Consider the following 17,813-nt stretch of genomic DNA (forward strand, 5'->3'; position numbering starts at 1 on the left):
GTTTTTTCTTGCCGTTCTGTGCATCTGGGCAGGAGGAAAGTGAATTGTTTGTATATAAAAGTATATTCTTTCATCATTTGTTTTTAGGACGTAATAGTGTCAGATCCTACCTTAAGCAGAAGGCAGGAATAGCACAGCAGTCTGTATGAGCTTGGGTTACAGTGTTTTTAACTGCAAGAAGATAAAATATCCCCAACTCCCAAAAATGTCATTCACATTGGGTTTGTTGCCACTCCTGATTACGGTGGTGTTGGAGATGTGGGGACCCCAAGTGTGTAACAACACAAGTACAATTTAGGACAGATCGGACAGAAGCTTTATTAACTATGATCATAGAGAACATTTAGAATAGCATCTCCCCCTCTGCTCCCTTGTTCTCTCCAAGTGATTGCAGAGACACAATGTCTATACTGTTTCAGGGGAAAAAAGAAAAAGTTGAGGAAAAACCATCATTTCAATGTTGACAAAGCCAGGTATCCACCCCTGGGAGGGATGGACTCCTTAATGAGCTTGCTAACTGCCACAGTCCTAAGAAGGAATCAAACAGTAAATAACGTGACAATATGGAGAGATGGCTTTTGGAGGAGCCTGTAGGAGCGGCACATCTCATGTTATCTTAGCTCAGAAGTGGGCAGTTGGAAAGAATCACAGACTGTTAGTTTTTAGTTGAAAGGAATGTTCTTTTAGTTAGGATAAACTTCTTCGCCAGACCTCGCAAATCTTAAATATTAATATTTTTACCACCACAGTAGGCTGCTAGAAGTTGAATGGAGATGGTGTCAGCACAAATTGAGATTCCTCTCTTCTATAGTGGGTATTCTAATTTTTAGAGAGTTTTACATTATCATAGACACCTTTGTTTCTCTTCAGAGATTTTGAATTTGAAGTTAGTGTCTTGACCTGATGATTTTCTTCCCAATGGATGGGACTGGTTGAATTTTATTACTTTGGATAAAGGGCATAAGGGTTTTCTCTTGGGGGAAGGGTAGTAAAGAAACACTGTTTGTTGCAACAGGATTTTATAATTAAAATTCCCCACTTTTAGAGGTTTGGTCATTTTTTGGAATATTCTAACAATGAGCCATGTCAGCACTTTTCATAGCATGCTCATGGGTGGTGGTGGGGTTGCTAATCTTTGGACACTGAACAGTGTTCAACTGTGGTATCACTGGCCTACTGATGTTTTCATGAGGTGGTTTTTTTTGGACTACCTTCTTATTTGTCTTCTCACATTTCTGTTTTATGGGGACCTCCGTTCTCCACAACGTATGCAAAGATGGCATTTAATTTCAGGTACAGATGCAGAAAAATAGACAGGCCACCCATAAAGTGTACATCCTTTCTCACTTTCCTGCAGTGCAGAAACTGCTGGACTGTTCTTCCCAAGCTATGGCGATACCCGGATGCCTTCTGGGTTTCTGCTCTCAGGCCCTTCTAGGCATGACTTGCCTCTAGGCAATGGAGGCAGGCTGATGTGATCTAGACATATTTAGGGTATAAAAGAAATATTGTTGTGGTACTGTGCTGTAGATATTTTTCTCCTAGTTTTTCTTCATTTCAGTGATGGGTCTTTGGGTACACACATGTGTTTTCAGGAGGGGAGAAAGGGGAACATCTTCCTTTCCAGCTATACTGAAATCCTTATATGCTGGGGGCAAGTGTTTGATAATTTGGATTTTTGTGACTTACCACTCATAAATACTCCTTTCTCATAACAGGTTGCTGAATGCAATAAAGCCGGGATTGGTAAAAAAGATCAATAGACTACCGACCCCCATTGCAGGTTTGGTGAGTATGTCAAATGGAGAAAAAAAATCTTTCAGTGCTGCTTTTTGCACCTTGATTTTATGACTGTATGATTTAGATAGCAATTATTTTTGTAATTTGAACTCTTCTAACCTACTAAACTCAGACAGTTCCTCTGAAATCTGAACTCTCGGTGTAGTCACCTTAAGACCTTCCAATCTCTTTTTCGGAAGTGGGTAGTATTCAAGGCGCAGAGTATATTTTTAGAGGAAGAATATCTTCTTGGTTATGTGTCATCTTCCAGTTGTGGTGCTAGCTTTAGAAAGACCGGAATGCATGCATTGGAAGCCTTCACCACGAAAAGATAGCTTTTTGGAAAGAAAGGAAAATGTGTATTTTGTCTCATTTTTCTCTTTCCCCAAAATACCACAGTCTGCAGATAACAGTCATTGCGGGACTATCTAGGGAACTGTTTCATGTTGACTTTAAGGGGAGAGTAAAAGTTGGCCATAGTCTGTTATAAGCAAGGAAGACCACAGAGGATGTGCTGACAGTCCATGGGCTCTCAGGAGGTCACCTCAAGGGGTGGCACAGTCCTGTGCCTGCTGTTGGGGAAGAAGGTGGGGGTTATGAATGGGTGTTGGGTCTAACAGGATTAGCCACATAGAAATATGGCTGTATTGATTTTTACCTTGAGATGTGGCTGGGAATAAAAGGGCCCCTCACCATGTGGAAGGTGGCCATCATCAATATAGACTAATGATATACTTATATACGTGGTTCCTTTCTGTTCTGGCACTAGTCACATTGTAGTTTAGTTGTGCAAGATTCAGAAGGTGTTACTTGTTGATAGCTAGGGTTAACATTCCTTTACATAAACTGCATTAAAAAGTTTCAGTGTATTAGAAACCATGTTACATTCATTTTAAAATTGGTTTTATAATGTAATTACATAGCCTTTGAGGCTGGGTCCTTCAATCTGTAGATTGACAGGCATATTTCTGCATGAATACTGCCTAGTTTTAGGATTTAATTTGTGATGCCCACCACTCTTTCTCTAAAGTTTCCTTGTGTGCCTTTCTTTTGCCTCTAAAACCCATCTAGTTTTATTCCTATGTAGTCATATTTGAAAGGAATATTTGATACAAACAGCTGCAAAAGATACCAGTAGTGCAGTTTTCTTTTCCTTGGCTCCCTTTCAGGAAAGACTCAATTTTTGTTATGACTGTTTTAAGAGGATGATATTGAATTACATTGGATTTTTTCTTATTCATAGGTAAAATCCCAAAGGTAAGGTGGTTGTAGTAGGAGGGACATAGAAAAAGTCATTGTACATGTATTATTTTTCTCATTCCTTGAGATAAATCTCTCTTGCAAGATGTATACCTTCACAGCATCACCAAAAAAGTGGTTTTCAGGCTATTAATGATACATCTTTTTTGTGTTGGAAGGTGACTTTTTTACCTCTGTACCTGTGTCCTCTACTTACCTTTAGTAATCACTTTTCTAAATATTTTCCAAATAAATAATTAGGCTATTAAAAAAGTTGACTGGTGCTTCTGGCTTCTTGAACGTTACCAATGGGTGTTTTTATCTACTGTTTTGTGAATAAATTACTCCAAACAAAGCAAGCCATCCAAATGTCCCCTTGCTATCGATGGTGTCTAGTTCCATACCTGCTAACTTTGGTTGCCATTTTTACTTCCAGTGGTGAGTAAGTGGCTGTTTTAAGGATTGTATGTGAATTTAAATGATCAAGTGTCCTAGTCTGTTACGCATATTTATGGTGTATTATTTTAAAGTACAGACATCAGGAGTATGTTTGAGTGCAGAGTGTATCTTTTTCTTTTCTCTTACTTGTACCATGTCCGTGTGTCTGGAAAAAAAAAAAAATACTGACACTATAGTCCAGAAGCAGTTATACCTCCTAGTTAGTTGACCATGTATGAGGGACATTCTTTTATTTATTGCCAGTTTTTCTTTATTATCTTAGCCTTGGTTGGCTTGACATAGTATATAGTTACTTCTTTCCAGTTATTTCACCCCAGTGAGTGTGATTTCCTCCAGTACACGTAGAAATGCTGTGAAAGCTTCAGCACCTTTTCTGCCTTGTGTGACATTGAGCTCCTAGGTACTGCTCCTGCCTAGAAAGTGTAACTTAATCATTCTAACAGAATTAATTAATTAATTTCTTCCCGATAGCTGATAGAATAAGTATTTAGTTCACTAGTACAGACAATAGGTAGGTTTTCCTTTTTACAGAGTTGGAGCTAAAACTTATGAGTAGTTGTGAAGTACTCAAAGTGCCTTTTGTTTCATTTTTAACCTCCAGAGACACAAACAGTCATATATTATGTAGCTCTACAAAACGTCTACTTGAGTCTAATTCTCCAGATGATACTCTATTTTTCCTCCTTTGTTATTGTAAGGACAAATGAAGAAGTATGCTTTATTGAAGGAAAGTAACAGTAAACTTGAAGCCTGTATCGGAGATACGCTGAGATGTTCATCTGGGAGTATTATCAGGTGTAAAAACTTTGCCTGTATTTTGTGTTTGAGTGATTTCTCATAATGCTGCTGTGAAGTATTACGTATAACTGGTCTAGAGTCAACACATTGAATTCTTCGAACTTTTCCTGGTGTTTAAAGCTAGATGAATCTGCAGTTACCCTGAAATTCTTACCAGTGACTTGCTCATGTGATTTAAGAGGGAATGGCTTATTTGCAGATCTTTTGTATACCATAACACCAATCATGCAAGCAAAATTTATTGGTTATAGTGTTGTAGTGTTAAAGTAAGGACTTGAGGATCTGCACGCCACCATGCTAAGCACAGGCCATATAAATACACAAAGATGATCTTTGTCTCATTGCAAGTCTAAGTCAGGATGTGGATTGTACGCAGCATTACATATAGAATTACATATGTTCAGCTTGGCAGGCTTGTTTGTAATTTGCTTTGATCTCCAGAAGTGTCGACTGCTTCTGTTATCACAGCAGAAATGATACATTGCTTTAACGAAATAAAACATAGGACCAACGGTTTGGTATTCAGACTTACAGTGAGTATTAAATTTGATGAAATGCTTTCTCATTCCTGTTCAGTATTCATTAATCCAGAAAGTGAATGCTCCCACGAAAAAGAAATTCACAAAACATCCAAAGAATATATTAAACCTAGGTAGGAATAACAGGCTTTGCTGAAAGAGCTGTGTTGCCAGAAGAAATTTTCTCATGTGAGAAATTGATGCTGAACATCTTTGTTTTAAGACTGTCGGTTTTCCAGAAGCATCATTTCATGTATTTAATTGTGCAAGGCTGGGAAAGTATTTTGGCTGAGTTATTAATTAAAAAAACATCTGAAGCTGCAGAAGTCTTACAAAGATGGTTTATTAGAGTACAATGACTCTAATTAATGTATAAGTGATTTTTACAAAACCAGCAATTTTTTAAGTGAGTTGCTGTTGATTTCTTCCATTTTGTATGATGTTCATAGTGGGCACAACTAATTTGTAAGGTTTCTACTAACTGCAATTTCGTACAACTATGTCTTATTATATATTTAATTCTATAGAAATAAAAAATTTCCAGCATCATCGTCGATAAGCTTTGCTTTATAATACTAACCACTGTATGTTGACTATCTTTTTCCCTTAAAAAAAATTCTAGTTTTTGCTTCCTGTCCCTGAATAATGTCACTCTGTGAGAAAAGAAAAGGTTTCTGCCTTATCTTTTGTTTGACAGGGTTTAGGAGAGTTTGTAGCATTACTTCAGTTCCTTGAACAATCCCCACAGGAGCTCAGACACTTACTTCAGAGGCTGTGTGAAAGAATCTTGCATATAATAGTAGGAAGTAGTCAAGACAAAGTTGGAGGGCTGAACTTTAGCTTGGATCTTGGCTCATGTTTCAGCACTACTGAATAAAAATCTGTTTACTGTGGCATCCAGTTTTCAGCTTGTGTACTGTCCTCATCTTTGTGACATTTGTATGATTTAGCAGGGGAAAAAATAGCTCTGCAAAAGTCACCTGGTTGCATAATTATTGCACCAAGACGAACAGAACTGTAACGTGCTGTTTAAAAAAGCTTGTTCCTTTGAAAACAAGGTATTTTTTTTTCTGGCATTATTTTCCTAGGAAGTTTCTCTTGGCAAAGTGTTCTCTGGGAACTTGCTATGAACTTTATTAAGAATAGCTACCTGCCTGCTGGTGCTGGTGATTTGCTCTTATGCTGTACTGTTGCATAAATTCCAGTATTTTTTTGATGTCATATGATGTCCCAAAGAAATTTCAGCATTGTATTAGCTTTCAGGAGTTTGTGCTTCTAATTAAGTTCAGCAAATGAGATCTTCTTTCTTCATATAGATATGAACCTGAAAATAAAATAACAAGACCCAAATACAGCGTAGTGTGTTTCACAGAATTAAAAATAATTAGAGAAGATAGAGAAACACATGGAACTTTAACTGATGTGCATTATTTTTATCACTCACTCCACTTGTACTTCAGTGTTACTATATGGGTTTTTGTTTTTCCTTAAAAAATTATCCTCTCATTCTTCCTTTTAATTTCTCACTCTCTCTTTAATTCTTTGTAGTACTTTCTGGAAAGAGCCTGCTCCTATTGTAATATCTAGATTCATAATACATGATAATTTCTGTTTCCTTATTTTGTACTTCTTGCTGCTGGACAAATTCATTTGCCAGCACAATTGTATCCATAAAAAAAGTCTTGCTGTGTAAGTTGTGGTACATGTGAAGTAAACAGAAGCAAAATTTCGTAACTGTCTAAAATCAGTAAGTTCTTGGCAGTCACATCCCAAAAGCATTTTTTTTGTGAATGTTGATGGAAAGCAAAGTGCCAACATCGTTGCAAAATGCTGTGCAAACCATTCTGCCATGGTTTCTGTGGATCTTCCTTGCTAAATGGTAATTGGCTTCTCTACACCTCCTGTGCCTGCCTTAAGTTCTGATATCTGCATATTTGATTAAAACAAAACTTAATGTCTGGCCAGTGGTTTGGAGCAGCACTGTGTGCTCTGGCTCATCACATACTATAATACATATTGAATCCCTTCACTAAAACAACAGTATCCTTAAAAAAAAAAAAAAATTTGCATCGTTGTGTCCTTGTATGCTTGTGTTGTTTGGGTTTGGTTTTGGGGTTTTTTTTTACCCCCTAAGCTTTGTAGACTCTGCCTTCAAATTTATTTTTCATTGAGATTTTCCTGCCTGTTTGTTTTGGTGTCATCTGAGTCGGACAGAGCTACCTTATAAAATTCCTGTCTAATGAATTTAGCCATATGCTGTACTCACAAACACTTTAAGTTTCATGAAGAGTACAAAAGTAAACTAACAGGTATTTCTTAACCAGCTTGTTTGTAAACAGAGTCTGTGTGGAACAATCTACAGTGATGCTGTAGTTAATTCATCGCAGAAGAGGAAAACAGCCATCAATTCAAATTTGGCAGGAAGCACAGAGGAAGCAGCATTGATGGGGAAAAAATGAGATGCAAACCAATAAAAACTAAAACTTTACATTGAAATTCAGCTGTTTTGTTGGGTTTTTTTTAGACTGGATTGAAGGTTTTTATTGCTCCCATGCAAATGCAATTAACCATGCAAATGCTGTCCAGAAAGGCTTGTTCTTCTCCCATTTACAGAAAAACTAGTGAGCCAAATGCAAAACTCAATGCTGGCATCTTATTTAGTATTTTATTGGTTGAAATGGATGTGCTTGCTATGGTGTTGGGTTTGGCTCCAAAACTCTCATACTTTTGATGCTGGAAACTAATCATCGATCTGACAGTAGCATATGTGCTGAAGATGTATACCACTGCTGCACTTGGGTTCAGCCTGTGTTGCCCAGGCTTCCAAGTTTGAACTTTAACTTGATGTGTGGATGTAAGAGAGGCTAAAATAATAGGAAATTAATAAAATACATGAACTGTCAAAAATAACCCAAGGGAGGTAAACGATCCCCCCTTGTTTATTTGCTTTTCATGGTCTGAGCTGCATTTAGCTATAAAGCACACCCTCAGAGAAGTGTGAGTTCAGCCAGCTCCTAGTAGTCTTCATGTTCATCATCCCACTCTGGCTCGTGAGCTGTCCTTAACATCCATGAGCAGTCCCTTCTGTCCTCAGCTACCAGCTGGAGTGTTGCATTTATGATGGCTGGAGGCAAAACCTGAAGTGAGTGACACCTGGTTTGCTTCTGCATTGGCTGTTATTGATCCCTCGCAGGTTCCTGTGTGCTTCCTGCACCGCTGGCCCCAGCCAGCACTCAGCCAGGGCTTCTGCAGACCAACCTCATTGCTGGCCTTAAAGTCCCTTCTTCTTCTGGATGTTCCCTTGGCTGCAGTGCTTACAGTACACTCAATAAGCTAAGCTGTTTGTTGGCTGGGACCACTACTCGTCATGCTAAGGATACTGTCCCTTTCTGCCAGTGTCCAGGAATTGGTCCCTTGTTACAAGCTGAAGTCTCTCATTTAGCACCCGGAGCGTCCTGAACAGCTTCCTTGTTGGGTCAGGTCGGCACCAGCCAAGATGGGTAAAGGTTTGTAGGACACACATGAAGGACAGCTGTGAACCACAGCTGCTGTGGACAGATGCAAACTTTGTCATGTTGTTGAGGCCCATTCCCAAAGTAGAGTGGTTAGGATTCAAAGGTGCAGCAGTTTCACGGTCAGCTTAAGCCGTGCCCTGAGCATGCTGAGCTCTGCCGCTGAGAATGTCGTGACTTGGTTTGGCCAAATGCTAATAATATGTGGAAGCTCTTTGTGGCAAGGATCATCTGCTAGTCTGTTTTTGTCTAACACCTCACCCCATGAGTCCTGCTCCGTGGCCAGGACTCCTAGACAGTATGTTAATACAAATAATAAATAACACTTACAAAAATATCACAGGCATTCCTGTGTCATTCACAGTCTGTTTTTAGACTGCTGTCCCAACTTGAGTCTTCAACCATGGTTTTAATCAATAGGTTTATAATTAGCTTTATTCACATTGAATAATTTAAAATGTTAATATGCAAATTTAGAGGTAAGGAGAACCTTTTCTGTGTTAAAACCGAGAGAGGATGCTCACTGCAGAGGATCTCCTTTTTGAATTGTTTTGTTTTTGTTCTACACAGAGACTGTTTTATTGCCCAGCCTTGAGAAGGGAAAGACAACTACCATGCTTTAGAAAAAAGTGCTTGATTAAAAGCAAAGAGTCTACCTGTTTGGAGCCTGACAAGTGACTTCACAAAGATGTTATTTATAAAACTATATAGATGAAGGCTTAGTGTAATGATTGTTTACTTTTGGGGAGGGGGAACATAGGAGGTTTAATAAAGTAAAGGATTCCAGGGATAACATTTGAAAATGGCAAAAAGAAAAACATTGCTGCTGCTGAAGTCCTAATGCTAGGCAGCTGAAATGTGAACTTGCCCTTATCATGGCATTAACCTTTACTATAAATGACAGAGTCTTTCCTCGGGCTGGGGAGGGCAGCTGGCTTCCAGGAGGAGCTCATATTGTACCCATGGAAAATGCAGGTTGCCCACTGGATTAATTTTTAGATTTGTTTTCAGATCCTAACGTGTCCTTCTACAAGTTCAGCCGTGACTTGCATTCTTGGTTTACTGACTCTGGTTGAGTGAGTATTTCAGAAATGGCAAGCTTTTGAAGAACAATCTCTAAGTATCTGTAAGTATCAGAAAAACTGATAGTCTAAAAACAAAATGCCATTCACTATGTACCTTAGGGCAGCACTAAATGAAGAATCCAGTGCCTTCTTCAAGCAGTTGTCTTAGAAACGAAAGGCCTCCTGAGCAGAATGACTTAAAACTCCTCAGGACAAAGCCCACTGTTGAAGCTTATGACTTCTCTTAATAGTTGGGCAAATGCCACGTGCTCTGGAGGCCTGTACCATCTTCAGGAGTTTTCAGTGGAGGAGTTGGATGCCCTGAGTCTGCGAATGTGTCACCCATGCCCTGGGACGAATGCAGCACTGCTAGAGATACATCCAGGCACCTGCAATCTTTGGGTGACTTCTGTTGCAAAATCGATTAGTTTGCCAAGCAGGATATAAAAAGAAGCACTGAGCTGGTGTGCTGCATGTGTGTAGGCCAGCACACGTAAAATAAGCAGAGCTGTGACTATGCATGTCTTGAGGCTAAAAGAAGTATCAGCTTTTGTCCTTAACAAGAAAAACTAGACCTGAGGCTATGGTTGCTTTCAGCTGTTCTAAAGTTGACTCTCCTATACCCTCTGCTATGCCAGCGCTGGTACTCATATGGCTGTTAGCTGGAGTGGGCAGCTGACCTGGCTGAAAAATAGCCTTATCCTTCACCTTATAGTGTGCAACTGCATGGGCAGAAGGGAAGGAACAGGCTTGCTGTGTTGGAGGATGGAGGTGCCATTTGATCAGCTTAAAGTAGTTGCAAAGCTGCAGCTAGGGAGTTTAAACTTAGATGCAATCCTTAAGTTATTGGCCAAAATTGAAGGACACAGGGACCTGGGAAAGTCTCATCCTGAAATCCCCATTTTAAAGGTTGTCTGTGTTTAAAACTATACTTAGTAGCATTCTCACTCCCTAATTCTGGAAAGCCTCTCACAGGTTGGAGTCTGTAGGTCTGCACTATAAATACCATCTCTGATTCTCAACTGTCTTTTTCAGGGACATGTAGCCTCTGCTGTAGGGAACAGCTAGATGCCAGTATTTATTTGAGAGCACGCTAAATTCACTGTAAATGGGATTGACTGGAATAAGAATATTTGCTGTATTTGCTGCTGCTCTGCATTCTCACAGCATCCGACAGGCAAATGCTGCTGCCCAGAAAATCCACGTGATACGGTCTGGAGAATGTTGATAACCGGGTAGCAGTAGCACTGGAGATGTGAAAGGGGAGGGTACCTTCCAAAGAGCTCCTAACCTGACCGGTCCCCGGGAGGCGAGCAGGAACAAAAGTTTCCACAGGGTGGTCAGACCAACAGATCTGCCACCTCAAAATGGGCCAGGGAAGCTCAAGCTTCCTATTACCTCCTCCCCGTGTGAGAAGGGGGCAGGCATGAGTTAGCAACGGTCTGTTGTGACCCTGGCCCTTAGGCTGAAGATGGTGGCAGAAGAATGCTGTCTAATCCCCTTCTTGGCTGCGAATCAACTTGGTGAAGTCTGTTGCAGTTTACGTCTGCTAGCAACTGTTCGTACTGTTTCTATGCTGAAAACCTTTCCGGGCGCTGTAAGTGGATTTCTGTCAGATGATGTGCATGTCGCTAGCAGGAGCCTACGTGCTGAATGCAGATGATGGAACGTGTCTCGCTCCAAAGATCACATTGCAGTTGTTTCCCTGGCTTAAAGCAAAGAAGCTAAAAGGCAAACTAGTGCCTTAAAGATCTGTGTGCAGTGACTTCTTTGGTTTAAGAGCCTAAGTAAAATTTTGCAGTCTGGTGCTGTGGTCAAGAGTTCATAGAGGCTGAAATATCTGACACTGAAGTCTCCTTGCCTTCTGCATTCCTTAGTGCTCCTGGATTAAAGCCACTCGCTTCCTGCTTGGCACGGTACTTTCCAATTGTAATGCGCTTCCTCTTGAATGTCCAGAGGTCTAATGATACTATTGTAAACCTGTTAAAATTAATGCTGCAGAGGAAGCAGCTTAGTTAATTGCTTGTGCAAAAATACGGTGGTAGGCTGAACTATCTGACTGAGGGACATCAAAACCATTAACTATTAACCTTTTAAAAGCTAAATAGCCTTGTGATACTATGTGGAAATCTGACCCACAGCTTAGTAGGAGAATTACACATTCATTTCTGGACAAGCAATATAACTAACGATCTAGAAAATTAACATTGCAGTACAGAGGCAATCCTCAGCTATTTGAAGTGGTGTCCTTCTGATAAAGTCCTTTCCATTGCTGCTGCTTTGTTTGCTTCTGCCTCCTCATCTTCATGCAGGAAGCACTGTTACTCAGATGGCGAATGTCTGTTTCTGTTTGGGGCAATAGGGTGCACTGATTTATTACTGTGAAACATGTGAAAGGGAGTTCTTTTTTCAGACTTTTCAAGAGAGGGTATTGAACTTGCTAAATGTGTGCATGCATCCAAGTGTGTACTGAGTTCAACTCAGCTTTTTTCAGTCCTTTCTGTATGCTCCTTCATCACCTTGGCTTTTCTTTGAATTGTACTAGTTCTCACGCACAATTTAGAATCAAGCTTGTGATTCCCCATGATGGTAAACGTTATGCTTTTCCCCCTTCTCCTTTCTTTTCCTTTTTCATTGTAATGTTGGTATTATCTGCTCTCCTTTTACTGCAACAGCTAGAGAGATGTTACTTGGTGTGTCGCAAAGTTGTATCGGTGTGTTGGGAGGCACGTTGGACCGAGTCCCAGATGTGAGTCTCATCCTTGCACCTGTTGTGGAGCAACAAACTTCAGGCTTTAAACTGATAGCCTGGGCTGCTGGTGCTCTGCTAGCTTCTTGCCTTTTATAACTGTTGGGTTGGTTGGGTGCTGTGTAGCTTGGCTGCACAGCCAACAAATCCCATGGGTGTTTCCAAGCATTCCTGGATGTTTCTAATACCTTCTTTTAACAAAAGCTGCCCTGTCGCTGTTGTCCTTTGAATACTGTTTCTAGTTTGTTTGGGAGGAGGCTTGCTGTTTTTTCCAAAACCAATCCTAACTTTACCACTCCTGCCTAGCAACAGCATTAGGGATCTTAGAGCTAATGCCTGGCGTTGGCTGAATGCAGGAGTTGCCAGTAGGTCTTTGCATCCTCATTTTCACATTCAAGCTGCAATCATGCAGTCGTAGAGGTTCCTGTGAGGCTGCTTGGTGAGTGCCTTCAGGGAGAAGCTGCAGGCCTGATTGCCTGGTGACGGGCACAAGGAGATGGAGCCCAGTAGCCACAACTGTAAAAGCTCAGGTGTCAGTGGGATGTATACTTAACCCTGCAGGCAGCAACGAGTCTTTGGCTGACTACCGGGGGGGATTCAAGGTCATTTTGTCAACTAGGGAGGGCTGAACTGTGAAGCAGCTCTGTTTCCTTGGCCAGCAGTGCGTGGATCAGGAATGCTGGTCGGTGGTTTTTGGTTTTAATCTTCCTGTCCTTCCTACCTCCTATCTCCTCCTGCCCCGCAGCCCATGGCAGTGAGCAGGACCATGCTATAAATGCTCTCTGCCTCTTGAGCCTGGTTTTCAGTCCAAAGCTGACAGGCCTGCTAGAGAAGTGTGACGTTTATGTATTAATTTCTGGAGTTACAGGGTTCAGCCACAAAGTATTGGCACCACTATACAGTATGTCCCCTGTTATTTAAAAGGGGGGACGTTGAATAGGTTCAGTTATTTGAGGTTTCAAGTAATCCAGGGCAATTTTCAGTGTAATTAATACCTGTCAGGAATTTGACCCTTGTTGGGATAACAAGAAGTTCTGGATAATTGAGGTGATACTGTAAACAAGTTGTGAAAATTGTGCCAGAAAACTGTCTGCACAGGTCAGTAGCACAAGCTAATAAAATCTCTCAACTTCCGATCTAAAAAAATAATTTATACAGCTTTTACTTGACATATGCAGAAGTAGAAAAAAACTTCTCTTTTTGTACAGTTCTCGGATGTTTTCTTTCATTAAGTTTCTCCTTTTACCCCTAAAGAGGTCAGACAGTAGGTGCTTCTTAAACCATAACAACTGCTTGAAAAGCATAACTTGAAAAGGCCACATGCATCAGACATAGACGTGCTGTTTTGCTGTGGTGTTTCTTTGCAAAGAAAATACAAGCAAATTTAAAAAAAAAAAAAATCCCCCCTACTAGTACCGGCTTGATACTATGTATTGGAAACAATGTATATTCTGACATTTCATAAAACAAATTATGAACAAATGCAGGAATTGCATCAATCATCAGCAAAACTAGTTGCAAACTGGTAAATCAAATGGAATGGTCCCCAGAGAGCGCTGTCAGAGCTTTTATAAAAGCCTATAAAGAGGCAAAGAGAGGTAAGTAAGTAAATAAATAAATGTTGTGCACCAAAAGAACACATAAAATTCGTTACTAAAGTCAGCTTTTAGTAACAGACTTATGTAAAAAAGAAACATGACAGTTTGTCATAGGAGGCTGGGTTTTGTTTTGTTCTGGGTTTTTTGAGAAAGAGAGCCAGGCTAGTTTGATTGTCCTTCTTAGCGTACACACCTGTATTTTATTTTTACAGTGCTAAATAGTGGATGGGTGGAATCTGATACGTCAGTGGACTAGAATTTTAGACAAGGAAGAAGCAAGATAATTATATCCTCTTGGAGAAGTGTTGCAGTCAAAAATTTGAGTAAGCAAGGTATTAGCAGAATTGTATTAGAGTGGGTTATACTTTATCTTCAGCAGTATCACACCAGTTGTTACTTGTTCTTTCATTCTGTCTAAAAACAACTAAAAGAGCAAAAGTCAATCCAATATTACGTTAGTTTGAAGGGAGTTTAGGAGCAGTTTCTTCAGATATGCCTGGCCTCAGTTTCTGAGCATCTCAGATCATTGAATGATAGTCAGTAAGGATCAAGATCTGTTTTCCTGCAAAGTAAGTATCAAACTTACTGGTATGAGTCTCTGCCTTCAGAATTTTGTAATTAAGAAACAAGACATAGATACGGTTAGAAAGGAAACAGAGAAACAAGTTCTTTGTCAGCACAGCGTTATCAGCAAACCTGGGATCTAACTGCTGTTCGCTTTTTGTAGGCATAACTGTAATGCAGAATTTTGGAGAGGATAATGGAGTAGTTCTAGTGAAATTTAGAGGAGGTTATTCAAAAGCATGAGGACTGTGCGTGAGAAAATACAAAATCAAAAATCTGCCTAGAGTCAGCACCCACAGTATTAGACTAAGTTGGCCAGTTCCCAGGGGTGTTTGAGACCTTAAATGCTCTTTAGTCCTTACCCTCTGGTTGATCAGAGATTAATCACTTGCTTTTTTAAATACTATTACCCAATCTCTTGAGCCACCCAATCCTGATTAAAATTTACTTTCTAAAATATGATCTTAGAGAACTGAAACTCCTTGGATTCCAGACTTTTACATATTTTTTGAAGAACTGTGAGTTCTTGGTGTTCTCGTAGTACACTTGCATCAAAAATTCTTGCAGTTAGTTTACCTTTCCGAGAGTAGTTCCCCTTGCCTTTTTTTTTTTTTTGGCTGAAATTTCATGAGCAATATTAGAAATCCAGCACTTAAGCCTGCATACAAACTATTATGTAGGCAAATTACAGACCAAGAACTTGAAAGATTGTGGTCAGTATTCTCCATCACAGGTTTCAGTAGGATTTATTCTCTTTGTATAACAGTGTACAAATATTCTTGTCCTTTATAACTTTACAATACAAGCTGGAGGAATCACAGTGCCAGACTGAGGTTAGGAAGCAGATGGGAAGTAAATAAGAGGAAAAACAGTCAACTGCTCTATTCAGGATAATGGAAGGTGGAGTTTGGGATATGCTAGAGAATGGAAAACCCTGGATAACCTCCGTGCTGTGGGTGTGGGCAACTCACTGAACAGCCCACTTGGGTTCAGCAGCAGCACCTATCACCCTGGCTCAGCATAGCCACAGGACAGCTCTTGCAGGAGAGCTGCTCGACACCAGCGCCTTTCCCATTCGGGGGCAAGTGGCCCAAAGACATGAGATCAGCTTAGCAGTGCAGCACAGCACATTTAGGGATTTCCAGGTAGCCAGAAAGCCCCAGAAAGTGGGTGCTGCTCATGTGCTGGCTGACTCTCCAGGCTCTCTGCAGCCATACGCAGAGCGTGGGGCACGCTGAAGCCCTTGTGCAGCTCTGGGCTGGCTGGCATGTACGTGCACAGGTACAAAGAACATGTGTGCCCAGGGTCTGGTACCTCCTGGATGGTTGGGCTCCCTGTTCTGCAGTTTGGGCAGCGTTCCCACATCACCTAAGGTGGTTGCATAGCTCTGTAGCCCCTGTATTTGGATGGGGCTACATCTGTTGACCTTGTAAACCCCAGGGAGCTCTCAGGCAAGTCTCCAGATTTAAGGGCAGATTAGCTTCAGCACAGTGCTGAGCCTCAGCTGGGTCCATGCATTCAAGCAAGGCAGTACTGTGTCTGATGAATATTCCCCAGTCGCTAGGAAGGGCAGCGTAGAGGTGCTTGCCAAAGCCAATAAGTCCCGTTGGCCTTGAGCTGATTTTGGGTAGCCATGTGTAACTTTTGCATTCTCCAGAAATCTGTGACTGCGGGAGTGGTTTGGAGATGTGAGCTGGCTGGGGACTGGGGCTCTGCAGTGCTTTAAATCAGCTAAATTGCTGGCGGCTTCTTGTTGGCTCTGGAGCTAGTACAGCTGCTTTCATGGCCCGTGAAGCCTGTCCTAGTAATCTTGCTGGACTCTACTGGTTCTGCTGTCTAGATACACCTCTCTCTGATCAACCATCTGAACTCTGAGTCTCTCTGTTGAGGAAAGGAAAAAATCATTAAATTTACCCTTTTCCTTTAAACACTCTCGTCAGCTAAGTTTTACCTCAATCTATATAATGTGGCTTTAAATTGCAAAGGTTTTCAGAAGTAGCAGGTGAGGATTTGGAAGCTTGTTTAAGTGTGCATGAACATCTCTGCTAGCTTCACTTGTGACTGTTCTGAGCAGGAGCCGCTGGTTATACTCAGGTAAGCTGAATTATAAGCACGGTTGGCTGTTTTCCTGTACAAACAAAAGGTGATCTCAGGTCTGGTTAGGACAGATGATAGGGTATAAACTGAAGTTTTAGGAATAAATTATCAGTGATAGCTGATTTGTTTCCCCTTTCTTTTCCCTCTGCCAACAAAAGTGACAAGCTATTTCTGCCATCTCTGCTCCTTAGTTCCTGTTCCTAAAGACTCGGTGTGATGCATGTATTCATCTTCCTACCCTTGTTGCTTTGTGCATTCCTAGGGGAGAGAGGATGTCGCAGAAGTATGCATCAAGTACACCTGTAGTGTGTTGACAGAAAACTGAACAACAGGAATATCTGTCCTGTAGGAGGAGAGATCCTTTTCTGTCTTCTGTTCTGCTGCCCAGAGGTACCAGAACCAAGACATTGTGAAAAGAGCTGGGAGAAAGCCTTGCAATAGGAATACGCTGCATTAAACAAGAGCTCCTTTCTTCCCCTCTTGTTTTAATCATTGATTTTGTGCCTATTAATTTGAGGAAATTCTGCTTCTTAAATACAGTATATTATTGTACTACTTTTTATTCCTCCCGAAAGCTTAGTCTTCACAACTGCAAATGACTCTGGCATCCAGATGTAATCCATGAATCCTGCTTTCCAAATGGCCCTTCGAAGGCATATTTTCATGACCTCTATAGACTTAATGAACAGTAGTAATTTAAGTTGCCTATACTGCATAGTCCATCTAGGTTTGCAGCTACCATAGCTTCATGAATAATTGTGCCAGTTCCTGAATTATATCGAGGGAATGCTTTACTGATGGTTGAAAAGGGATGGAAAAGAAATCACTGCCAGACTATTAGCTCATCTTGCCTTGAATATTTACCATAAAAAAAAATCCAAAACTGGAGATATTCAAGATGACTGACAGTGATGGCCACGGTACCTAGACACCAAATGTATGTTTTCAAATCTGAGAAACAAACAACAGATACATGGATTGAGTGTTGTGGTATTTAGTAATTTAGACAGCTATACTATATATGGTCAAAGTTAAGAATGGGCACTGATTTACTTAGCATCTTTTTGCACAGATATTTTGGTTGTCGGTAAAATGTACTTGCAGTAAATTGAAAATTATTTCTTTTCTTCCCCTTCCTTTTCCTCACTGAAATAATTCTAGACATCTAAATGTGAAAGCTTTCTATTTATTTTTTTACTGGAAGTAAAAACAATAATGTAGGTTTTCCAAGTGGAACGTACTGGAACTTCATTCAGTACAAAAAGCCAATTAAAAAAAAAATAGTGTTTTTTGGACTTGAACAGCTTCTTTTAGAAGTATTTGCAAGGAAACCCCAACCTGTACATTAAAGAAGTCCAGTATGTTTTATATAATGTTGGCATGAAAATGCAAAGCTATGAGTGGGGGGAAAACGTATGTCAGGTCTCATGTAACAG

General features: G+C 40.5%; 1 protein-coding gene across 7 annotated transcripts in view; it reads left to right on the forward strand.

Moving 5' to 3' along the window:
* LIMCH1 (LIM and calponin homology domains 1) overlaps positions 1 to 17,813 on the forward strand; it is a 182,406-nt gene that overhangs the window by 79,945 nt on the left and 84,648 nt on the right. For all 7 annotated transcript variants that reach the window (XM_075499988.1, XM_075499986.1, XM_075499987.1 and 4 more), the window contains exon 3: positions 1,719 to 1,788. In XM_075499988.1, the coding sequence (XP_075356103.1) occupies positions 1,719 to 1,788 (70 nt within the window). The remainder of the gene's footprint in view (positions 1 to 1,718; positions 1,789 to 17,813) is intronic.

Source organism: Mycteria americana, chromosome 4, assembly GCF_035582795.1.
Source record: "Mycteria americana isolate JAX WOST 10 ecotype Jacksonville Zoo and Gardens chromosome 4, USCA_MyAme_1.0, whole genome shotgun sequence".
In the NCBI taxonomy this organism is placed as follows: Eukaryota; Metazoa; Chordata; class Aves; order Ciconiiformes; family Ciconiidae; genus Mycteria; species Mycteria americana.